General features: G+C 42.6%; 1 protein-coding gene across 2 annotated transcripts in view; it reads left to right on the top strand.

Moving 5' to 3' along the window:
* Positions 1–25,806, top strand: part of LOC140734500 (dedicator of cytokinesis protein 11-like) — a 290,063-nt gene that overhangs the window by 188,845 nt on the left and 75,412 nt on the right. For both annotated transcript variants that reach the window (XM_073058546.1, XM_073058547.1), the window contains exons 41-44: positions 7,776–7,958; positions 10,817–10,930; positions 13,022–13,237; positions 18,225–18,282. In XM_073058546.1, coding sequence (XP_072914647.1) covers positions 7,776–7,958; positions 10,817–10,930; positions 13,022–13,237; positions 18,225–18,282 — 571 coding nt within the window. The remainder of the gene's footprint in view (positions 1–7,775; positions 7,959–10,816; positions 10,931–13,021; positions 13,238–18,224; positions 18,283–25,806) is intronic.

Raw genomic sequence — 25,806 nt, 5'->3', positions numbered from 1 at the left:
ACGAATCTGTGGAATTGGTTGCCACAGGCAGCTGTGGAGACCAATTCTTCAGATAAATTTGAGGCAGAGGTTGATATATTCTTGATTGGTTAGGATATGAAGGGAGACAGGGAGAAGGCAGGAGATTGGAGCTAAGAAGGAAAATAGAAATTCAGCTACAGATTGGCAAGTATGACGTAGCCATCTCTGAAATTTGGCTAAAGGATAGCTGCCACTGGGAGCTGAATGTCCAAGGATATACGGTGTATCAGAAGGATAGGTTAGTAGGCAGAGGGGGTGGTGTGGCCCTGTGTATAAGAAATAGTAATAAACCATTAGAAAGGGATGGCATAGGATTGGAAATTGTAGAGTCTCTATGGATTGAGTTAAGAAATGGCAAGGGTAAAAGGACCCTAATAGCAGTTGTATACAGGCCTCCAAACAGCAGCCGGGATGTGGATTACAAATTACAGCAGGAGATAGAAATAGCATGTCAGAAGAGCAATGTCATGATAATTGTTAGGGACTTTAACATGAAAGTGGATTGGGAAAACCAGGTCAGTATTGGACCTCGAGAGAGAATTTGTAGAATGTCTAAGAGATGGCTTTTTAGAACAGCTTGTTATTGAGCCCACTAGGAGATCAGCTGTGCTGGATTGGGTGCTGTGCAATTATCCAGAGGTGATAAGAGAGCTTAAGGTTAAGGAACCCTTAGGGAACAGTGATCACAATATGATCGAGTTCACATTGAAATTTGTGAGGGAAAACATAAAATCCAATGTGTCGGTGTTTCAGTGGAATAAAGGAAATTACAATGGCATGAGAGGGAAACTGACCAAAGTTGACTGGAAAGGGACACTAGCAGGAAGAGAGCAGAGCAGAAATGGCTGGAGTTTCTGCAAAAAATGAGAGAAGTGCAAGATAGATGTATTCCAAATAAGAAGAAATTTTCAAATGGAAGAAGGACACTACCATGGCTGACAAGTGAGGTCAGAGCCAAAGTAAAAACAAAAGAGAGGGCATACAATGAATCCAAAGCTAATGGCAAGATAGAGGATTGGGAAGCTTTTAAAAACTTATGGAAGGAAACACAAAAGGTCATTAGGAAGGAAAAGATGGATTATGAGAGGAAGCTGGCGACTATTGTCAAAGAAGATACTAGAAGTTTTTTTTAAATACATAAAGGGTAAAAGAGAGTTGAGGGTAGATATAGGACCAATAGAAAATGACACTGGAGATATTGTAATGAGAGATGCAGAGATGGCAGAGGAACTGAATGTGTATTTTGCATCAGTCTTCACACTGAAAGACATCTGCAGTATACCAGACATTAAGAGTGTCAGGGAAGTGAAGTATGTGCAGTGAAAATTATGACTGAGAAGGTGCTCAGGAAGCTTAATGCTCTGAGGGTGGATAAATCTCCTGGACCTGATGGAATGCAGCATCAGGTTCTGAACGAAGTAGCTAGAGAAACTGCAGAGGCATTAATAATGATCTTTCAAGAATCGATAGATTCTGGCATTGTATCGGATGACTGGAAAATTGCAAATGTTACACCACTATTTAAGAAGGTTGGGAGGCAGCAGAAAGGAAACTATAGACGTGTTAGCCTGACATCAGTGGTTGGAAAGTTGTGGGAATCGATAGTTAGTGATGAGATTACAGAGTACCTTGAGGCACATGACAAGATATGCCAAAGCCAGCATGGTTTCCTGAAACGAAAGTCCTGCCTGAAATTACAAGTAGAGTAGGCAAAGGAGATGCAGTGGATGTGGTGTACTTGGATTTTTAGAAGGCCTTTGACAAGGTGCCACACATGAGTCTGCTTAGCAAGATAAGAGCCCATGGAATTACAGGGAAGTTACTAGCGTGGGTGGAGCATTGGTTGATCAACAGAAAGCAGAGAGTGGGAATAAAGGGATCCTATTCTGGCTGGCTGCTGGTTACCAGTGGAGTTCCACAGGAATCGGTGTTGGGACCATTGCTTTTTATGATGTATGTCAATGATTTGAAATATGAAATTAATGGATTCGTGGCTAAATTTGCTGATGATACAAAGATAGGTGGAGGAATGGGTAATGTTGAGGAAATAGAGAGCCTGCTGAGAGACTTAGGTAGTTTAGGGGAACGAGCAAAGAAGTAGCAAATGAAATACAATGTTGGAAAGTGTATGGTCATGCACTTTGGTGGAAGAAATAAATGGGCAGGCTATTATTTAGATGGAGAGAATTCAAAACACAGAGATGCAAAGGGACTTGGGAGTCCTTGTGCAGGATATCCTAAAGATTTACCTCCAGGTTGAGTCGGTGGTGAAGAAGGTGAATGCAATGTTGGCATTAATTTCTAGAGGTATAGAATATAAAAGCAGGGATGTGATGTTGAGGCTCTATAAGGCACTCGTGAGACCACACTTGGAGTATTGTGTGCAGTTTTCGGCTCCTTATTTTAGAAAGGATATACTGACATTGAAGAGGGTTCAGAGAAGATTCACGAAAATGATTCCAGGAATGAAAGGGTTACTGTATGAGGAACATCTGGCAGCTCTTGGGCTGTATTCCCTGGAGTTCAGGAGAATTACAGGAGGGTCTCATAGAAACACTCTGAATGTTAAAAGGCCTGAACAGATTAGATATGACAAAGTTATTTCCCATGATAGGGGAGTCCAGGACAAGAGGGGATGACTTCATGATTGAAGGATGTCCATTTAGAACAGAGATGCGGAGAAATTACTTTAGTCAAAGGGTGGTAAATCTGGAATTTGTTGCCACGAGCTGCTATGGAGGCCAAGTTATTGGGTGCATTTAAGGCAGAGATAGATAGGTTCTTGATTAGCCAGGGCATCAAAGGGTATGGAGAGAAGGCAGGGGAGTAGGGATGACTGGAAGAATTGGATCAGCCATGACTGAATGGTGGAACTATCTCAATGGGCTGAATGGCCTACTTCGGCTCCTATATCTTATCTTCTTTAATCCTTTTCGCTCCTTATGGAGCATAGGGCCTCAACAAAAGTCCTCCACTTTCTGCGATCTCTAACAGATGTTTTTGCAGTCTCCCAAGTTTGGCCGGCGGCTTTCAGTTCATCCAAAAGCCTACGCCTCCAGGTTTGCTTTGGGCGACCTCTTCTTCTCTTCCCTTGTGAATTCCATTCGAGTGATTATCGAGTGACATTTGACTGGCTCTTCCTCAAGGTGTGGCCGACCCATCTCCACTTCCTCCTCCTTATCTGGAATACAATGGGCTCTTGGTTTGCTCTCTTCCATAGGTCTAGGTTCGACACACTGTCGTACAACTTGAGGCGGAGGATCTGCCGGAGGCATTTGTTGAGAAAGGTCTGGATCTTGTTGCAGCTGGTGTTAGTGATTCTCCATGTTTCGGATCCATATAGCAGGATGGCTTTCACATTGGAGCTGAATATACAGAGCTTAGTTTTGCCAGAGAGGGCAGTGGATCTCCAAACAGGTCGCAGCGTTGTGAAGGCATGTTGGGCTTTTCCGATCCTTGCTCTGATGTCCTCATCTGTACCTACTGATTTTGCTTCCGAGGTAGGTGAATTTGTCTACATCTTCAACTATTTGTCCTTCAATCTATAATGGCTCCTCTTTTTTGTTATTAATGTGTAGAACTTTGGTCTTCTCCTGACTGATCTTAAGGCCTACTCGCTGTGAGGTCTCTCCCAAGGAATCTACTTCCTTCTGCATATCTTGAAGCCGATGTGAGAGAAGAGCGAGATCATCTGCAAATGCCAGGTCTTCCAATTTCCCTGTTAACGTCCACTGGATGCCTCTCTCTGAGCCAGCATAGGCTGTTCTTGTAGCCCAGTCGAGTACCACAAGAAAAAGTAGAGGCGACAGCAGGCATCCCTGTTTGACTCCAGTAGTGACCAGGAACTCTTCAGACAGTCTCCCATCGTGGATGACCCTGCAAGAGAAGCCATCATAAAGCTGCTTGATGATATTCACCATCTCTTCCGGTACACCATAGTGTCATAAGATGCTTCACATTGACTTTCTGTCCAGGCTGTCAAATGCCTTCTCAAAATCAATAAAACACATATATAGTGGAGTTTGCCATTCTGTTGTCTGCTCCACAATGACTCTAAGTGTAGCTATCTGGTCAATGCATGATCTCTCTTTCCTGAACCCTGCCTGCTCATCTCCAAGTCTCTGTTCAATGGCGTCTTTCATCCGCTCCAAGATGACCCTGGTGAGAACTTTGCTAGGAATGGACAACAAGGTGATCCCCCTCCACTTGCCACACAGTGAAAGATCTCCAGATTTTGGCAGCTTCACAAGGAGACCCTTCTTCCAATCTGATGGGATCTCTCCTGTTCTCCATATCAAATTCAGCAGTATATGCAAATGGTCCACCATAACCTCTCCACCCTCTTTCAATGCTTCTGCAGGAATGTTGTCTTCTCCAGCAGCCTTGCCGTTCTTCAGGCTTTTCAGGGCTTTTTGAATTTCTTGCTTGGTGATTTCACCTATATTGATGTTGAGTGGGTCTCTAGGCTCCAGGTCAGGTGGGTTCTGTGGTGGTGGTCTATTCAATACTTCCTGGAAGTGTTTCTTCCATCTTGCCAGCTGCTCTTCAACCGAAGTGAGCAGATGACCTGTCTTGCCTCTAACAGGTCTGTTGAAATTGCTTTTCTTCCCTCTCAAAAGTTTAGTTGTCATGTAGAGTGCCTTGTGGTCCCTTTTATGGCCGCTGTTTCTGCTTGCTCTGCTATTTCATTGAAGTATGACCTCTTGTCCTTTCTGAGCTGTTTCTTCACCTCCTTGGCCATCACGCTGTACCTGTTGGCGGCGATTTGTTTCTGTTGCCGGGTTCTGGCCTTATTCAACTCCTGTTTGAGATTTTTCCTCTCCTCCACCTTCTGCCATGTCTCATCCCTGATCCAAGGTTTACTGTTGACTGGTGGTCTTTCCAGTACTTCTTCACAGGCTCCTACAGTGGCCTGCTTGAAGGTAATCCAGGCGTGTTCCGCTGTTCTCTCATCTTGTTCCTCTATTTGAAGAGCCCCAAAGTGGTTTTGCAAGGCGATGTGGAAATCTTTCTTGTTCTCTTCCATCTGTAGTTTTCTAACATCAAACTTTATTCGCGTGTTCTGTTGCTTCTTCTTGGCTGACAGCTTGATCTTCAGCTTTGCAACAACCAAATGGTGGTCAGATCCAATATCTGCTTCTCTTTTGGCTCTCACATCTTGCAATGAACTTCTCCAGCGCTGGCGGACTATGACGTGATCAATCTGGTTCTCTGTTTGATGGTCAGGTGAGACCCAGGTTATCTTGTGGCAGCGTTGTGGGGAAAGAGGGTACCTCCAATGGTCAGTTTGTTGAAGGCACAGAAGTCGGTAAGGAGTTCTCCATTTTCATTTATATTCCCCAAACCATTCTGGCCCATCTCTCTCTCCCTGCCAGTGTTATCGCTGCCTACTTTGGCATTCAGATCTCCCATGATGATCAACTTATCTTGCTTAGGTACCTTTCCAACTACTGCTTGAAGCTGGGTGTAGAAGAGATCTTTTCCTTCTTCCTCTGCGTTGTTAGTTGGGGCGTAGCACAGGATAATGGATACCTTCTGGAATCTGGACTCGAAACTGGCTGTGATGATATGGTCGGACACTGGTTCCCATTCTATCAAACTTCTGGCTGCTTCTTTGGACAACATCAGGGCCACACCAGCCTCATGCGAGTCTTCCTCTTTTTCTTTGCCGGAATAGAGCAGAGTTTCTCCCATCTGCAGTTTGGTCTCACCAAAAGTATTCCACCTTGCTTCACACATGCCCAGGAGTGTGAGGTGGTATCGGTCCATTTCCTTCACTGCCTGTGCGCACCTACCTGTCTCCCAAAGTGATCTCACATTCCATGTTCCGATTAGGATAGATTTCTTCTGTGAGAGCAGCTTTGGAGCCTCCATTATGGTTTTCCTCGGGTGAAGGAGGGTTGTCAGCCCTGCAACTTCCTGACGGGTTTGGTTGCAGCGCGTCATCAGCCTCCTGAATGGGGCCCTGCTTTTCCCGAGATCTGGGTTAGTGGTTGACAATCTGTTGACAGTTTCTGTAACAATTGCTTGTTTTACGTGAACGGGCTGTTAGCCCATTGCACAACCCCCAACCTGGAGGACCAGGGGTTTTCTGTCAGGGTCACCTACCCCTAGGCGATGGCATTTCCATGCTAATGAGCTCCACCTGCCCGGGTTTGAAATCAGAGTTTACCTTCTCCTAGATAGGCTGCCATCCAAGGCTAACGAGTCCTATCTACCCGAGTTTGGAATCGGAGTTCCTTCTCCTAGGCTATGTTGGTTCGCGGCACCTTCTTCCATATTATCCGGTGCACCCCCCACACGAGGGATCCCCCATCCACCACCCAGGGGACGCGCCTCAATGCCGTTTAGCCCCAGCGCAAGGTCCTATATCTTATGGTCTTATGGATTAGCTATGCTAAAATAGCAGAGCAACTCAATGGGTTAAATGGCCTATTTCTGATCCTATATCTTATGGTCTCTCGTTGTATATGTACTCGATGTTGGAGAGGATTGATTCTGGAATATGCCACCAGAGGATGTGATAAAATTAAATACAATCACTAGGGATAAGGCATGGAAGGATATTGGCAGTTAGGATTAGCATAGATGAGCAGACAAGTCAGCTTGGACAGGATGGGCAGAAGGGCCTGTTTCTGTATTCTGTGACTTTCTGTGCTAATAGTTTTCATGGCATGGTGATATGGTGATCCAGTTGTTCCGATGGAAGTTGATTTCTTTGACACGCTTACATGTGACTCAGCAGACGAGAAGTGAGTGATTTGATTTAAGCGTTGAAATGCTGGAGGGATTTTGCACTCTGAGATCATTTCCTTTGGCAAAGAATCCAAACCATGAGATCTGAAACTAAGAAGTGACCAGGATGATTCAGGCTGAAACTAGTTACAAAGCATGAGGGCAACCACGACTGCCTTTTGGTGATCAGGTCAGAGCTCCTAGCTATTGACTTTAAGTACCAGAGGTCGCTGATGATGTCTGGTTTTGTGTTCAATGGGAATGTTTCACATAAAGTTTGAAGCTATGTATGGAGTCAGCTTATGTCGTTCCTTGTGTTCTCTCTGCCCTGCAATATCTCCACAATGACACTGGATTATTTCAGGATATAGTGGGCTCATCGGCTTCTGCCTGCATTTATACTCCACTCCAGTCCCCTGTTCTTCCTCATCGAACCCTCTCAGTGTAACCCTCTGTACCCTCCAGCTTCCTGTTATATGCATTGAAACAGTTTAGCGCAATCAGTGGAAGTGAGTTCCACATTTGCTTTGACTAAAAACCCTTCTTCTGAATTCCCCAAGGGATTTCTTGGTGATTTCCTCATGAATTTGGATTCTATTTAAACTCTTCCCCACAAGTGGAATTACTCTATCTGTATCCACTCTCACAGTATCTTTGTGAGGGAGACCCTTGGCCTTCCTTTCATCCAATAATCTGGGAGCTCAGCACCTATTCTGGTTCTTCAGCAAAATAAAGGAAGCTTGATCGTGACCTCTAGTGTGTGGGGTTTGAATGTTCTGCTGCAGACCACAAGCTTTCCCCTAGGTGTGCCCGTTTCCTCACATGTCCCAAAGTGCAGTCAGGAGGTGAATTGGCCACTGTAAGTTGTCCCATGTGTCGATGAGTGCTAGAATCTGGGAGTAGTAGTGAGAGGAATGAAAGGGGATTTATTATGGAACTGGTGTCAATGGTCAGCATAGATTCAATCAGCTGAAGGTTCAGCTCCTACACTATACTTTTCTCTGTTCTATGTATTCCAGTTCCCATCAATGTTTTTTAAAGGACGGGACAACATCTGTGCCACATTTTGCTATGAAATCTTAAAGGGCTGCACCTCAAAGCTGAACTCGACTCGTAGTGAAGCCTCTGCTCTCCTCTACCTATTGATGAGGAACAACTTTGATTACACCAAGAGGAAGACCTTCCTGAGAACTCACCTGCAGGTCAGTCCCACGATGATGAACTTTAACCTGGCTGCCCCACCTCCAGTGTCCAGTCTTGGACAGAGTGCCTGCAGTTAATGTGGAGTACTGCCGCGTGCGTCCATCATATTGCTTGTGATTTGTCCCAACAGTATTCATCATTCACATCTATTGCAGAGATCCAAATCATCCCCACCTGCCTGCTGTCAGAAGAAGTGTACCTGCCCTCACACAACGATCCACAAAACAGGAAAACCTTTGCATGTTCCATAGGGAAGTGGGAAACTGTTGCTGGTGTACATTATATAACCAGTAGAGAACTCAGGATTGAGAATATGAGGACAATAGTAAAGAGAGTCAAGAGGAGAATTGTAAAATGGAGACCCAAGAGACTGTGGAATCCAATTACTTTCTCTGCACTCAGCCACCTCTCATTGCTGTTGATCTTTTAACCTACTTCAAAATTGATCTCACCTTTCCTCTCACATAGTCTTCCACTTTTCTTTCATCCAGATATTCATCTAAGAAACTCTTGAATGTTCATGTTGTATCTGGCCCCACAATCACTGATGGTATCTTTCATATATTTACCATTCTCTGTGCAAAAATCCTACCTCTAACATCCCCCATACCTTCCTCCAATCACTTTAGAAGTTCGAAGTAAATTTATTATCAAAGTGCGTATATGTCACCATATACAGCCCTGAGATTTGTTTTCTGTGTACATTTACTGTAAATCCAAGAAAAACAATAAAATCAGTGAAAGGCAGCAACCAACAGGGCTGACAATCAACCAATGTGCAAAAGAAAAATAACTGCAAATACAAGAGAAAAAAAGTAATAAAAATATTAAGAACATGAGATGAAGTGTCCCTGAAAGTAACTCCATGGGTTTAAGAGCTTTAAAATGTCCTCTTACATTAGCTGTTACCATCCTGGGGGGAAAAGTGCTAGCTAACCACATTATTTATGTCTCTTATGTACTTCTATCAAGTCACCTCTTCTTTTATTCCAAAGAGGAAAAACCTTAGCTTGCTCAACCTTTTCTCTTAAGAAATGTTCTCTAATCCAAGCATCATACTGGTAAATTTCCTTTGTGCTCTTTCTAAAGCTTCCACATCCTTCCTATAATGAGGTGACTAGGAATGAACACAATTCTTCAATTGTGGTCTAAGCAGAGTTTTATAAAGCTGAAACATTACCTCACAGCTCATGAACTCAATCCCCCGACTAGTGAAGGCTAACACACCAACACCTTCTTGACCAACCTATCAATTTGCTTGGCAGTTTTGAGGGACCTGTGAACTTGGAGCCAAAGTTACTCCACACTGTTAAAATCCTCCCATTCACCTTGTATTCTGCATTCAGGTTCAATCATTTAAAGTGTATCCCTTCATACTTATTTGGATAGAACTCCATCTGCCACTTCTCAGCCCAGCTCTGCATCTTGTCACTGTCCTGTTGTAACCCATAACAACCTTGTACACTATCCAAGTACCATCAAACTTTGTGGCATGTACAAGCTTACTAACTCACCCTTCCACTTTCCCATCCAAGTCACCCATAAAAATGAAAAAGAACAAAGCACTGCTAGCTCAAAGTCAACGTTGAGTTTATTGTTATACGCATAAGTACATGTATGCATAGGTGCAATAAGAAAATTACTTGTGACAGCATCAAGGCACATAGTATCAGAAAAGCAACTTTCACAAGATAAACATAAATTAAGTACTAGTTTCACAAGAAAAGCACACAGAGCCAAAAAAAAATAAAAGTCCATTGAAGTACAAAGTGGTAATAGTGTTGCTTTACTGAAGTAATAATTAGGGTTGCACACATTGGTTCAAGAATCAAATGGTTAAGGGAAATGGCTGTACTTGAACCTGGTTATGTGGGACTTAAGGGTTCTGTACTTCTTGCCTGATGGTAACAGAAAATGGCATTGCCCGCGTGATGGGGTTCTTTGATACATTTTGCTTTTTTGAGACAGTATTGGGTGAAATCGTAAGATGATCATGTCATCGTTTTAGCTTCTTAAGTTATCTACTCTTTCCCCCTCTTTCAGGACCATAGCACAGTCTCCTGGACTGCTCCCCACCAGCATCCACACTTTCTGACCCTTTGGAGTCATATACCACTATCAAGCATTTTTCCTTCAATGTTCCAAAGGAACTGTTGGCTGTTTTTGACATCCACTACCCTCCCTGTGGTATATTTTAATACAATCTTAGGAAAGGCTAAACTTGCCCCTTTATTACCTCCATTATCAATGGTTTCAAGGGGCCCAGTTGCTCCAGGTGGAAGAAGCAGCAATTGATGCAAAGTTCGTTCAGTGTTCCTGTCCAACACAGTGAAGATAAACCCAACCTGGGTGACTACTTTGCCATGTGTCTCAGTTGAGTCCACGTGACTCACCGTTGCTTCATTCTCCATCCCACTCTCACTATGACTTTAAAGGACAGCAAGCTCTAGACAACAGCACAGCCACTGCATTCAAACCTTTTGGATGTGACACAGATCTGGTCTACCAAATGACAGATCTACTTCCTCTTTTTCTCCTCCCTTACCCCCACCACAACCCTTTCTTTACACCGTAATAGTGCTTTGTTTCATTTACGATGAAACCAAAATCTGTTTGTCTTGCCACAATTGCTGCCTGACTTGAGTAATACCAATATTTTCTATTTTTAACTGAAACCTCCTTTGCTGTAAGTCTTTCTTTTCATGCCACTGTTTCAGCCTTAACTGCATTCTTCAAGACTGGATTCCAAACTTCTATTAAATGATCCACTCATTGATAAGTTTACAGATTTGTACTCATTCCAAAATGTCTCAGCAGTGGGAAGGATTAACAAACATAGCCTTTGTTTCCATTTTAGATCATTATCGCAGTGAGCCGATTAATAGCCGATGTTGTTTTTACTGGAGGTTCCAGGTTCCAAGACTCACTTTCTATTATCAACAACTTTGCCAACAGTGATAAGGCTCTGAAGGTATGGATGCATTTCCTAACGCAGATACAGACAGGTGTGCTCATGTGGCTATGTTTGTGGTGAGCTGAATGACCTGCCATATGACTCTATAACTGCAAGTCACATGATGTAGAGACGAGTATTTCCTAAGCACTGTTATCCCACTTAAAGTGGAAGTACAGCTCTTCGTTTAATAGACCCACCACACCAACAAATAGTAGAAGGGAATTAATCACCATCTGTCCCATTAGTTAGATATTGTTCATACTTCATTGATTGTCCATCTTGCCCGTGACTATTCTATGCTGGTCTCTTACTTTGGCACAGATGCTTATCTGCATTAGTATAATTTGGCCACCCTTATTTAACTGGATTTTCCAAAAACATCCATTAAGGCAGTAGATTAAAAGAATGTGAGATTAATTAAGGGTTGCTCGGTCTAGGGGCTAACATTTCCAAAGTTCAAAGTAAAATTTATCATCAGAGTACATGCATGTCGCCACGTTCATCCCTGGGATTCGTTTTCCTGCGGGCATATTTAGCAAGTCGATAGAACAGTAGCTGTAAACGGGATCAATGAACAATGTACAGTGCAAATGCAAATGTAAATAGCAATAAATAACAAGATAAAGAGCCCTTAAAGTGAGATAATCAGTTGTGGGAGCACCATGAATAGAATATATTTTAATACATTTCAGCATGTATACAGAATTGATTAAAAGAGAGTGGGACTAGGAGTAAATTGTTTTTTTTCAGGCTGTAGGTGAGCTGTCTCAAGAATCATTACCATTGCTATTCATTGTTTGTATTCGTTTTTGGTAGAAGGACAATGTAAGGGTTTATCGTGATGCAGAACAAGGTGGTGAGCTGTGCTGGGGAGGATTCAGAGTCAACAGGGGGACCTGGATTAAAGAAGTAGGTGAGAGGCCAGCGGATGAAGGCCAACCTCAGAGAATGAGATTACGCATTACAGTGGGAAGAGCATAAAAGCAAAATGTTCTTTCAACAGTGGGAAATTGGGAAATGTATGAATCAGGATCATGAGGTGTGAAATGTCAGCCTTCAGGTATACCACACAGCTGTGAACACAAGTGAGATGTTCCTTTTTTTTTTACAATGAATTGGAATGAAAAGTAAGGAAGTTTTGGTGAGATTGTGCAGAGCTTTGGCAAGCTGTATTTGGATTGAATTTTAATGCAGATGTTAGTAAAAGGAGTAACTCTTTGGAATATGTACAGAATGATAATTTATAATTGTGGAATCTCTGTAACCAAAAGTACAATGTGAGCAGCTTCATTATATAAATACAGGGCTTCAATAAAATGCCCAAGCTAACCTGAGCAGTGGTAGTAAATGCCAAATTTCAATGTCTCTGTAGTTCATCTCCTTCAATCCATTCAATCTTCCGTTCTCCAGTCTTTGTTAGAAAGCACATTCTGCTGGTATTTATTGCTAGGGTAGAATGAATTGATTGAACCTTTGCTAATGAGTACCTCTCCAATCCATGGATACTGCCATGATCTGAGCAATGGCAATGGAAAATCATGTGATGGCGTCCTCTAAACCATCTCAAATCTGCCTCTCACTCTGTCCTTTCTCATTCCCCCAAAACACTAGTACATTACTGCCATGCCTCATTCCACCCATCATACACTGTAGATTGTCCAAAGTTTTGCTAACCATGTCTTGGACTCTTCTCATATTTCCCCTAACTCGGGTTTTCTCAATAAGCTTCTTCATTCTCAGAAGCTTCTATTAGCCATCCCCCAGTTTACCTCTGCAAACTGCTCCAGACTTGTAGCATTGCAAGCCCTGTATTTTTTTCAAGATGGAAATTTCCTCCCAATCTTTGTTATTTCTCAGCTCTTCCAATCCATTGATTAAAATGTGGCCTTTGGTTATTTTAATTAGATATATGTCCTGGCTTCTCAGATGGTTCAATGTCAAAATGTGTCCTTTTGAATTTATTGTGGAATGCCAGCTAAAGGTATTACATTATTGTAATGTGGGGTTTATCAAGTAGGATTATTAAGGTGAAATTGTGGTTATCTTGGTAATTAGTCCATACATTTTATAAAAGCATTTCAGAACCTAGTTTCTTCCTTTTTTCAGACAACTGCTTTTCCAAGTGAGGTCAAAGATCTAACCAAGAGAATTCGGACAGTCCTGATGGCCACTGCCCAGATGAAGGAGCATGAGAAAGACCCTGAGATGCTGGTGGACCTTCAGTATAGCTTAGCTAAGTCCTACGCCAGCACACCTGAGCTAAGGAAGACTTGGCTGGGCAGTATGGCTAAAATCCATGTGAAAAACGGAGACCTGTCGGAGGTGAGTAACCATCAAGTTCGAGTATATATATGTGTGCTCAAATTTTGGGATAAGCATTGGCAAATTTTAACTAAACCTTAACATAGTCAGGAAATAAGTTAGTTAGAGACAAGAGACTACAGATGCTAAAATAGAAACATAGAAACATAGAAAATAGGTGCAGGAGTAGGCCATTCGGCCCTTCGAGCCTGCACCGCCATTCAGTATGATCATGGCTGATCATCCAACTCAGAACCCTGTACCTGCTTTCTCTCCATACCCCTTGATCCCTTTAGCCGCAAGGGCCATATCTAACTTCCTCTTAAATATAGCCAATGAACTGGCCTCAACTGTTTCCTGTGGCAGAGAATTCCACAGATTCACCACTCTCTGTGTGAAGAAGTTTCTCCTGGAGCAACACACAAAAAAGCTGGAAGAGCTAAGTAGGTCAGGTAGCATGTGTGGAGGGAAAAGGACAGTCGATATTTTCTGTCAAGATATGACCAGAATAAGAATCTCAACCTGAAATATCAACTCTTCATTCCATCCATAGATGCTGTATCACCCATTGACTTCCAACATTTTCTGTGTAGTTAGTTAATTAGTTTATCATCATAAATGTCAGTGTGCATTGGAATTCCTTTTCACTCAGGGTAAATAATGTAAATAGTAATAATAATTATGATGGTGAGTATCAAAGAGCAGAATGGTGCAAAGGTTACAGGGCAAGGAGAATACTAGAGTGATAATGTAGAAGTAACTAAGGCAGACTAATAAGTACATGAATGTGACAGCACCACTAGGAAGATTGATTGGTTCAGGAGTCTGATGGCAGTGTTGCACAATTCATGAAAAGTAACTATATGACTACTGAATCATTGCAAAACTCAAACCATTTCCCTTGGAGAAAGAAACTTGCAACCTTTGCCCTGACTGGTCCAGCCCAACTCATCAAGTTACTTAATAAATATACCCAATTAGTTTAAACTAGGTGAATACCAGCCATGACTGTCAGTGGTGAACTTACGGCATGCTTTATAGCCAAAGAGGGTAAGCAACAGCAGAAGTAGGTAATTTGGTCCTTCTTTCAGAAACCACACTGATTTTGGCTGCTTTTGGCCTCAGCAACATTTTCCAACACTGTTCCCATATCTCTCGAATCTTTCACTGTCTGGTGGAAATATGTCTATCATTTGCCAACGGAGTTGGTGCCTGAGCCTCCACAGTTCTCTCTGGTCACGAATGTCAAAGATTCACCACCCTTTGAGTGATGGAAGTTCCCTTGATTTTCATCCTGAACACCATTGGGCGCATGGTCATTTAGTGGCTTGGCTTGAGAAATCACTTCATAGCATCAGCGATCATCGATTGGGGTTTAACTCCTGCCACTGTCTGTAAGGAAATTCTCCCAGTAACCACATAGGTTTCCTTCAGATGCTCCAGTTTCCACCCACGTTCCAAAGACGTGGTTTGGATTAGCATACTATGTTAGCACTGGAAGTGTGGTAACACTTGTGGGATGCCCAGCGCAATCGTTGTAGTTTCACTGTATGTTTTGAAGTACATGTGACAAATAAAGTTAATCTTTTGTTCTGTCTCAAACTTTGCCCCTGGTTCTAGAATCCTCAGCTGGGGCGAACATCCTCCCTACACCCATCAAAAAGTGTTGCCTTCTAAGTTCAAAGCTCTAGAGAACACAGTCTCAGTCTGTTCAGTTTCTTATCTTAAGGCAGTGGTCGCTGGATAGTGAATCTTTACTATCCTGTAGGTTTATTCTTTCTTGGGAAATAAACTGCACACAATACACCAGACAATCTCCTCAAGTCCTGCACAGTTGCAAGAAGAATTCTTCAATGTTATATTCAAATCCTCTCCAGTAAAGACTGCTAATCACTTCCAATACGTACATTTTGGCCTTCAGTGACATGTATGCAAATACATCCAAGTGCCATTACACATCAAAGTTACTTAGTCTTCCATTTAATTATCACTCTTTTGCATTGATTACTAAAATGGATAACCACACATTTACCACATTATGTACCAGATGTTCTGAATTGTTCGTTACTCCGTGTGTTTAAAGATGCAGGAACACAACATTGAGGAGTGGTTTGAGGCATGAAATACAGAGCAGCATTTGGTATGTTCATTTATCAGAAGCCCAGAGATCAGTGCAGCACATTAAATAGATCCTTTGGCCACCATGTCAGTGCCACCATGAGGCCAGTTTAAACTAATCCCATGCTTACAAATGCCCATATCCTTGCCTGACCAAATGTTTAAGTGCCTCTTAAATGCTGCTGTTGTACCTGCTGAGGCTTTCTAAGGTATGGGTCAGACCACACTAGGAGTATTGCGAGTAGTTTTGGGCCCCTTATCTAAGAAAGGTTTTGCTGGCATTGGAGAGGGTTCAGAGGAGGTTCATGTGAATTATCTCAGGAAGGGTTAGCGTATGAGGTGCGTATCATGGCTCTCCACTTGTACTTGATGGAGTTTGGAAGAATGAGGTGAGATCTCATTGAAATTTATTGAATATTGAATGACCTAAAAAATGGTCTAGTGCTTTTCCAGAATATATGACAAATAAACTCTTCCAGCTGGGTGCAGGTATGGATTTGAGCTGACATTTTGATGACAAACTCTGCCATCTTCATCAGGGATGATGCCCGGGCATGTCTAGTCTTTTGGTATATATACCCATGTCGTCCGTCAGTCCTGATCGGTTAGTCCTCATCCAATCAGGTTTTTGCTACCCCAACACACACAAAATGCTGGTGGAACAGAGCAGGCCAGGCAGCATCTATAGGAAGAAGTACAGTCGACGTTTCAGGCTGAGACCCTTCATGAGTCCTGACAAAGGACACCCACATCAAGGAGCACAGGAGGTGTTTCTGTTACAGTTACCTGGAGAAGTCGGCCGTAGCGGAACACTGCATACACAATGGACATAGGATTGACTTCAACAAAAAACTACTGTGCCCCACCAATGGCCTTTTGGACCGCCTGGTGAAGAAAGCCATTAAAATAAAATTAGAAAAAATAATTTTAACGAAAACAAAGGTCTCACTCAAAGTAAGAACTAGAATTCAATTGTAAACAAGGCAGGGCAGCAGAAACCTGATTGGTTAGTCCTCATCCAATCAGGAGGAATGAATGACAGGGCTATGTGTACCACCGGACTAGACAAGATCACAATCAAAGGAGCAGAAGTAGGCCATTCGGCCCATCGAGTCTGCTCCGCCACTCCACCATGAGCTAAACTATTCTCCCATCTAGTTCCAGTTTCTGGCTTTTTCCCCATATCCCTTGATACCCTGACTAATTAGATACCTATCAATCTCCTCCTTAAACACCCTCAATGACTGGGCCTTCACAACTGCATGTGGCAACAAATTCCATAAATCCACGACCCTCTGGCTAAAAAAATTTCTCCTCATCTCTGTTTTAAATGGGTACTCTCTAATTCTAAGACTGTGACCTCTTGTCCTGGAATCACCCACCAAGGGAAACAGCCTTTCCACATCTACTCTTTCCAACCCTTTCAACATTCAAAATGTTTCTATGAGATCCCCTCTCATTCTTCTATACTCTAAAGAATACAATCCAAGAGCCGATAAATGCTCCTCTTATGTTAGTCCCTGCATTCCAGGAATCATCCTAGTGAATCTTCTCTGAACTCTCTCCAACATCAGCACATCCTTTCTAAGATAGAGCACCTGAAAACAGCCTTTCCACATCTACTCTGTCCAACCCTTTCTACATTCAAAACATACCCAGGCTTCATCTCTGATGAAAATGGCAGAGTTTGTCATCAAAGCAAAGTTAAAATCGATACCTATACCTGGCTAGAAGCCCAGTTTGAATGACCTAGATAGACTGGATGTAAAGAGGATGCTTCTTATAGTGGAGGAGTCCAGGACCAGAGGGCAGAGCCTCAGTATAATGGGGCATCCACTTAGAACAGAGATGAAGAGGAATTTCTTTGGACAGAGGGTTTAGTGAATCTGTGGAATTCATTGCTTATAGACAACTGTGGAGTCGAGGTAATTGAGTATGTTCAAAGTGGAGGTTCATGAAATAGCGGAGCAGACCTGATGTGTCAAATAGGTATAGAATTAGCCTCTGTCTTATGGGAAAAAAACTGACTGTCCATCTTATCTGTGCTCTTCAGAGTCTAAAAACATTGTTTAATGTTTCTTTCTCGCTGCTATTTTTATTGCTCTATTTCCTTCTCTCTTGATTCCCTTAATGTCCACAAGTCTATCAAGCTGTCACAGCTGTCTATGGCAGGAATTACCAGCTCTGGTTCACCACCATCTAGATTCTTCTCACCTCAGTCCCAATACAGCCTATGTTAGATATGGCCCTTGTGGCTAAAGGGATCAAGGGGTATGGAGAGAAAGCAGGTACCGGGTTCTGAGTTGGATGATCAGCCATGATCATACTAAATAGCGGTGCAGGCTTGAAGGGCCAAATGGTCTACTCCTGCACCTATTTTCTATGTTTCTACGTTCAGTTTGGGACAGTGTGCCCTCTACAGTAGTCCCAATATGGCCTACGTTCAGTTTGGGACAGTGTACCCTCTGCAGTAGTACTCAGAATATGGCAGCTAGTTTGTATCCAAGGTTTGAGCAGCAGCAGCGGGGGAATGATCTGTTTAGGTGATGCCAATCATGGATTAAATAACCAACCACTGTAGAATGCTGCCTTGCTCATCTACAACTAATTCAAAGAGTTGTACAACACTGAAACAGACACTTCAGCCCAACTCGTCCATGCTAATGTGAAGGCATCATTTATTCAGCAGAGAAGGGGCTTTTTTTTTTGTAAACATCAGATCTGAAATTCACCACCTACGAGAAAGCAGCAAGTCCAGAGAGTTTCTGATGGTCTCATTTACATGATAAGGAACCCATAACATGCTGAATGGATGCAACAATGCTGATTTGGACTGACACTTAACTTAACTAAACAACTTGTACTTGATTGTTTGTCTTCTCCTTTGCAGGCAGTGATGTGTTACGTTCACATGGCAGCTGTTGTCGCTGAATACCTTCACAGGAAGAGTAAGACTCAAATTTTCCTTATAAATCCAGTCCTGTTTTTAATTGAAGGGAGTGAGATTTTAATGGATGCTCCAGCATTAGGTTCATTTGTATATCTGACTGGCTTCTTATTTGAAGTGTCTCTCTCTGTTAATGAGAGAAATTGTGAGCAGATGCTACATTCTTTTTTTGTGTCTAATCTTGGAGTTGCAGAATTTGTCGCCCATCCCCGGAGGAATTCAGTGGGAGGAGGGGGAAAAGAATTGTTGATATTTCAGCTTGAGACCCTGTATCTAGATTCAGGGTTCAAGAATGTTTACTGTCATTTTCAGTCCACAAGTGTTACTCCAGATCTGATACAGCAAGAAAAAACACAGAAAGGATAAAGAACACAATCATAATAAAAAAACATATTAAATGTAAATATAAGATAGCTTGTATTCGTACATAGATCACTTGTAAATTCATAAAGTGATGCAATGCTGTATATAAGGTGACTAACAGGAAATAATAAAGTAGTGGTGGAGTTAGGTGTTGATCAGTCTTACTGCTTGGGGAAGTAACGTTTGTGAGTCTGGGGGCCCTGATGTGGATGCTACGCAGCCTCTTCTCTGATGGGAGTGGAACAAACACTCCCTGCGCAGGATGCTTGCAACCTTCATGATATTACTGTCCCTTTTCCTGCACGTTTCTGTATATATGTCTTTGGTGGATAAACTGGTGCCGGTGATGCATTGGGCAGCTTTGATTACTAGTTGCAGAGCCTTCCCGTCCACCGCAGTGCAGATTCCGTACCAAGCAGTGGTGTGGCTTGTCGGGATGCTCTCTACTGCACATCTGTAGAATGACAGAAGTATGGATGTGCAAAATCAAGCTCTCTTCAGCCTCTACAGAAACTAGAGACATTGGTGAGCTGTTGTGCCTGTGAGGATCATGAGGGATTCTGTGAGGTGTGCACCCGTAGGAGTTTGAAACTGTTCAGTTTCCACTCTGTGCTACTAATGTAAAGAGGGTGGGAGTGATGCAAGTACTCCTGAAGGCAATAACCATCTAATTTGTCTTGTTGACATTAAGAAGAGGTATTTGCCTGACGTCAAGTCTTGAACTCTTCCGCCTCCTCTCTCTAGGCTGCATTACTGTTGTTATTAATGAGCCCCACCACTCTCATGTCATTTGGCAAACTTGACAAGGTACATAACTGTTTGGGTGTTTGACAGACAGACATACTTTTTTGGCCATGTTGTCAAGTGTGTGAGCAGCATGTACAGTCGGCCCTCCTTATCCGCGGGGAATTGGTTCCAGGACCCCCCGCGGATACCAAAATTTGTGGATGCTCAAGTCCCTTATTCAACATGTATCAGTGCGGTGGTCTTTAGGACCCAGCGGAACCCTGGACTTTATTTATCATGTCTCCATGTGGTGGACATTAGGACCTGGCGGCGCAGCTCTGAATCCACAGTGTTTCTGTTCACGAAAATAATCATGATCGCGATTGAAAATAAGGTGGAAGTAATAAAGTGATCGGAAAGAGGTGAAACGCCATTGGTCATTGGAAGAGCGTTAGGCTACAGTCAGTCAACGATCGGAACAATTTTAATGGAGAATGTGAAAGGCCTCCCAATGAAAGCTATAATTATTACTAAGCAACGCAATGGTTAAATTATTAAAATACTTATGTTTCTTAAGTGTTTTATATGCATAGAAAGGTAAAATATGTACTATATACTAAGAAAAACTTTTGACTAACTGACGCTAAATAATACCGGATGTACCTGTTCCGACTTCAAATCCGACTTAAAGACAGACTCAGGAATGGAACTCATTTGTAACCCGGGGACTGCCTATACTTTTAAGTCATTTCTAGATTACTTATAATACCTAATACAATGTAAATGCTATGTAAATAGTTGTTATACTGTATTGTTTAGGAAATAATGACAAGAAAAAAGTCTGTACATGCTCAAGCAACGACTGCTGGAGAGAGAACTTCCGGGTTTTCCCGATCCATGGTTGGTTGAATCTGCACATACGGAATCTGCGAATAAAGAGGCCCGACTGTACAGCAATGGGCGCAGCCCTCAGTCCTGGGGGCATCCGTATTGAGGATGATGGGGAAGGAGGAGTGCTAGTGCATCTTGACTATCTGGGTCTGTTAGTTAGGGAGTCCAACACCCATTTGCACAGAGGTGTACTTAGACAAAGGAGTAGGAGTTGTGTTTACCAAGGTCCTTGGAACAATAATGAATGACAAACTGAAATCCAAAAACAAAATGGGGTCCCACCGATCTCCCTCCTGGCACTTATCCTTGTAAGCAGAACAAGTGCTACACCTGCCCTTACACTTCTCCCTCATTACCATTCAGGGCCCCAGACAGTCCTTCCAGGTGAGGCAACACTTCACCTGTGAGTCAGCTGGTGTGGTATACTGCGTCCGGTGCTCCCGGTGTGGCCTTTTATATACTGGTGAGACCCGACGCAGACTGGGAGACCGTTTCGCTGAACACCTATGCTCGGTCTGCCAGAGAAAGCAGGATCTCCCAGTGGCCACACATTTTAATTCCACGTCCCATTCCCATTCTGATATGTCTATCCATGGCCTCCTCTACTGTCAAAATGAATCCAAACTCAGGTTGGAGGAACAACACCTTATATACCGGCTGGGTAGACTCCAATCTGATGGCATGAACATTGACTTCTCTAACTTCCGTTAATGCCTCTCCTCCCCTTCTTACCCCATCCCTGACATATTTAGTTGTTTGCCTGTTCTCCATCTCCCTCTGGTGCTTCCCCCCCCCCCACCCCTTTCTTTCTCCTGAGGCCTCCCTTCCCATGATCCTTTCCCTTCTCCAGCTCTGTATCACTTTCGCCAATCACCTATCCAGCTCTTAGCCTCATCCCACCCCCTCCAGTCTTCTCCTATCATTTGGCATTTCCCCCTCCCCCCACTACTTTCAAATCTCTTACTATCTTTCCTTTCGGTTAATCCTGATGAAGGGTCTCGGCCCGAAACGTCGACAGCGGTTCTCCCTATAGATGCTGCCTGGCCTGCTGTGTTCCACCAGCATTTTGTGTGTGTTGTTGTTTGAATTTCCAGCATCTGCAGATTTCCTCATGTTTGATCCAAAAACAGCAATGTTTTTGTTTTCCAGGTGTGTCAAGGCCAGGTGCTATTGCAATTGTTGTAGAGTGATCCTGTTAGTAAGCCTATTGGTAGGTGTCTAGTGTGGCAGGGATGGAGTTTTTGATATTTGCCATTCTAAGCATTTCTTGATGATTGGCGTCACTCATCATTTAGTTCTGAGAGTGTAGTTCTTTGGTATGGGGATGCTGGTGGTTGATTTGTAGTCTGGATGAGTGAAGTGTTGAAGATGTCTGGATGAATCAGTATCAGGTTTATTATCACCGGCATGTGACGTGGAATTTGTTAACTTAGCAGCAGCAGTTCAATGCAATACATAATCTAGCAGAGAGAGAAAATAATATAAATAAAATAAAACATAATAAACAAGTAAATCAATTACATGTATTGAATATTTTTTTTTAAATGTGCAAAAACAGAAATACTGTATATTTATAAAAGGTACTGTCCAAAGCTTCAATGGAAGAGGGGAAGAAGCTGTTCCTGAATTGCTGAGTGTGTGCCTTCAGGCTTCTGTATCTCCTACCTGATGGTAACAGTGAGAAAAGGGCATGCCCGGGGGTGCTGGATGTCCTTAATAATGGACGCTCCCTGAAGATGTCCTGGGTACTTCGTAGGCTAGTGCCCAAGATAGTGCTGACTAGATTTACAACCTTCTGCAGCTTCTTTCCTTTATCATATCCCTTCTTTATCAGATTCTAGCATTGCAATCCTTTGTTTCCCTGCTTATCATCCTCCAGTCTCTGACCCCACCTTCACCCTCTCCCACTAAGGGTAGATGGAACCAGATGGGGAGTAGGGTGAATGATTTTGGAGGACACAGGCAATCATTGCAGTGTAGGAAAGTGGGGAGGGGTTCACATAGTGGTCCATAAAATCTTGTGGGGCATAGATCTGGTGAATGCACACTCTTTTTTCTTAGGGTTGGGGAATCAAGATCTAGAGGGCATAGGTTTAAGGTGAGAGATTTAATAGGGGCCTGAGGGGTAACATTTTTCAAGCTGGATATGGTCCATTCATGAAAGGAAGTGAGGCGAGTATATTCACAACATTTGAAAAGAATTTGGGCAGATTCACGTGTTGGAAAGATGTGGGTAAATGAGGTTACCTTCAATGGGAACCTTGGCCAGCAACTAGGCCAAAGGACCTGTTTCCATGCTTGATGATGGGTGGAGTAGAGGAAAAAAGGCAGGTGGTGGGAGGGATGAGGGGTGAAGGTGGGGTCAGAATCTGATAAAGAAGAGAAGTGATAAAGGGAAATCATGAAGTGAAGGGCAGGTGGAACCAAACGGGGGAATGGATGTGCTGTTGGTAGTAAGGGGGGGGGGGGGAGGAAAAGGGGACGAAATGCAAGTAGTGGATGGGAAGGAGGGGTAGGATGCAGGGTCTGTGGTATAGAGAGAAACTCAGGAGGTAAGGGCTATGTGAAATTTGAAAATTCACTGTTAAGGATTTTGCTGCTTGTTAGTTGCCATTGTTTACAACAGTAAGTGCCCCACTTACTCAATGGGATACTCAGCCTAGTCTTGTGATCTCTGTCTCAGTGATAAGAACCTACAGGAAGGATATGAGTTGCACTGCAGAGGAGATGCACCAGGATGTTGCCTGAATTTGGCCATTTCAGTTTCGCAGGGAGACTGGATTGACTGGTTTGTTTGCCCTGGACACTGGAATGTGATGTGATAGGAAATAATGAGGGCCATCGTGAGATAGTGGGAACCAGTTTCCCATGGTGGAGGTATCTGAGGTTTCGCAGCCAAGCATAAAGGGAAAGGTAGAAAGTTTAGAGAGGATCTGAGGAGACTTTGTTTTAACCCAGAAGGTTTTTGGAATCTGGAATGCACTGCCTGAGAGCAGTAGTGGAGGCAGGGACTCTCTCTATTAAAAAAAAATCATCCAGACAAGCACAAATCACCAACTCATAGAAAGTCACAAACAAATGCACATAAATAGGATCATCGCAGTTGGGGACTTGTTGGTCGGCATGCAAATACATGTAACTAGGTTAGTGCAGATGGTTGGCATGGAGTCATGCTGTGCGACTCTAATTCCATGACACATGTACATAGATGCAGTGAATAACTTAGTTTTGCATCCATCCATTCAGATCATTTCAAAACATAAATATATTGAGGTAGTTCATGGGGAAAAACAAAATGCAAAATATAGTGTGACAGTTACAGAGAAAGTCCCCTGCATGAAAACAAGTATAAGAGCCATGATGGTGTACATTATGAGGGCAAGAATCATTATTTGCATACAAAAGATTCATTCAAGATGCTTATCACAGTTGGGTAGAAGTTGTCCTCAAGTCTGGAGGTGCACATTTTCAATTTTTTGTATTCTCTGCCTGATGGAACGAGGGAGAAGAGGGAATGTCTGGGCTGGGAGGGATGTTTGATGAAGTTGGCTGCTTTTCTGAGGCAGTGAGGAACGTAGATGGAGTTGTTTCATTTCATATCATGCCACAGATCTTACAGCAATTGAAAACAATAGAAGTGCGATGAGTATCCCAACATGTGAGTATATTTCATTTCAGAATTGCTACTAAAAGTGAAAGGCTTCACTTTACTCAGGTTTTAAACAATTACTCTCTACAAATATATATTCAACTCAAATTTTAGCATTAAAGAAGTAGTTTCTAAATACCACAATTCAGAATAGTCTGGTTGAAAGAAGTGCATCAAAATCCATCAGACAGTGCTGCATCTTCTATTGATTGCGGGGTGAGGTGTCTGTCAGAACTCAAATTTATTCACCTTTGGAGTGAGCTGGTTAGTTATAGATCGAATAGGAACAGTCCGCAAATATCTGTTAACATGTAAACCAAAAGTTGAGAAACGCTATTCACACACAAATTGGAGTAAATGTGACTTCATCTGTGACATGTTACTGTACGGAACAGTACCCGTAAGTTAATTAAAAAGGAATTAAAGTGGAAAACCATATCAGTGGAGTGTCCCTGTGGAAGAGTGGAATTTTAAAAGTGATGGAGCATGGAACTGGATTGGATGTAGGTTAGAGTTCTCAAAGAAAAATACTGTCATGCACTTGATTAGGCAAATGTTGACATGTAGGTACAACAAGCCCCTGACTGTCAAGGGAGATGCATGTTAAAAACAGCAAATCCGGAAAACCACAAGTACCGTTTTAGCTGCCTAGGTAGTATACAGTGCCCTGTTTCTCCACTGCTCACGGCTTCAGCGTGAGTCATTAGTTATTTTCTGCAGTGGTGAGAAAACTCCAAAATTCATCAGTCTTCTGCCCCAACCCTCAACCAGTGAGGAGACAGCAAGTCTGAAGCAAACCACAACGTTTAAGTCATTCATCAAAACCTCAAAATTAATGGAAGATTTTTTTTTCATTTTCAGTGGTATATTTAACTTCATAGGAAAGAGAAAATGAGGTAACTGAGAATGGATAACTGAAACTTTCGAAATTCAACTTGAAAGCTGGCAAGAATTTCTGTCAATTTACACACTCATATTGACACGTTAAAATTTCTAAGAAGTTGTTTTATCCTCGAAGCAACATACCAAGAATTTTCGAACCTACAGGCGACACAGTGGCCTAGTGGTTAACATAGCGTTTTACAGTTCCAGCAACCAGGCTCAATTACTGCAGTTTCCTCCCACATTCCAAAGATGTACCGGTTGGTAAGTTAAGTGGTCATTGTAAATTGTGCCATGTTAGGCTAGGGTTAATTTGGGGATTGCTGGCCTGAAGGGCCAGAAGGGCCTTTTCCTCTTTGTATCTCAATAAACTAATAAAATAAAATAAAGACACCAAATTAAGGATTCCCTATGCAATGAGTTATGTTATTGTACGTTAAAAATGTGAAACAAAAGATGATAAAGGGGAATAGTTTGTGTAACCAATAAATGGAAACAGATGCATTGTATTTGAAAAAATAATAATTCTAAATTTAGTTTTTCCATTGTGCTTTTTTCTATCCTGTTCTTCGTAAAATCCTTGTCTTAAAATCTGTGTATAGAACCAATGATTCTGCTCTAATGGTCTTGTATATTCTCCATAGTGCAGTAACTAATTAAATAATCCACGAAAAGAAAACAGCTGTGAAAATAATCTAGAAATCAGAGGCAGGTTTATTTTAACAAGGAAAGTAATCAGTGACTGAATTACACACACAAAATGCTGCAGGTACTCAGCAGGCCAGGCAGCATCTACGGAAAAGAGTATTGTCAACGTTTTGGGCCAAGACCCTTTGGCAGGACTGGAGAAAAAAAGCTGAGGAGTAGATTTGAAAAGTGGAGGGAGGGGAGGGGAGAGAGAGAAATGCCCGGTGAGAGGTGAAATTTGGAGGGGGGGGGGGATGAAGCAAAGAGCTGGGCAGTTAGTGAAAAAGACAGAAGGCCAGGGTAGAAAGAAAAAAGGGAGAGGAGAGG

The sequence above is a fragment of the Hemitrygon akajei genome, chromosome 10 (genome assembly GCF_048418815.1).
Source record: "Hemitrygon akajei chromosome 10, sHemAka1.3, whole genome shotgun sequence".
In the NCBI taxonomy this organism is placed as follows: Eukaryota; Metazoa; Chordata; class Chondrichthyes; order Myliobatiformes; family Dasyatidae; genus Hemitrygon; species Hemitrygon akajei.
This window is presented reverse-complemented; position numbering and strand designations above follow the sequence as displayed.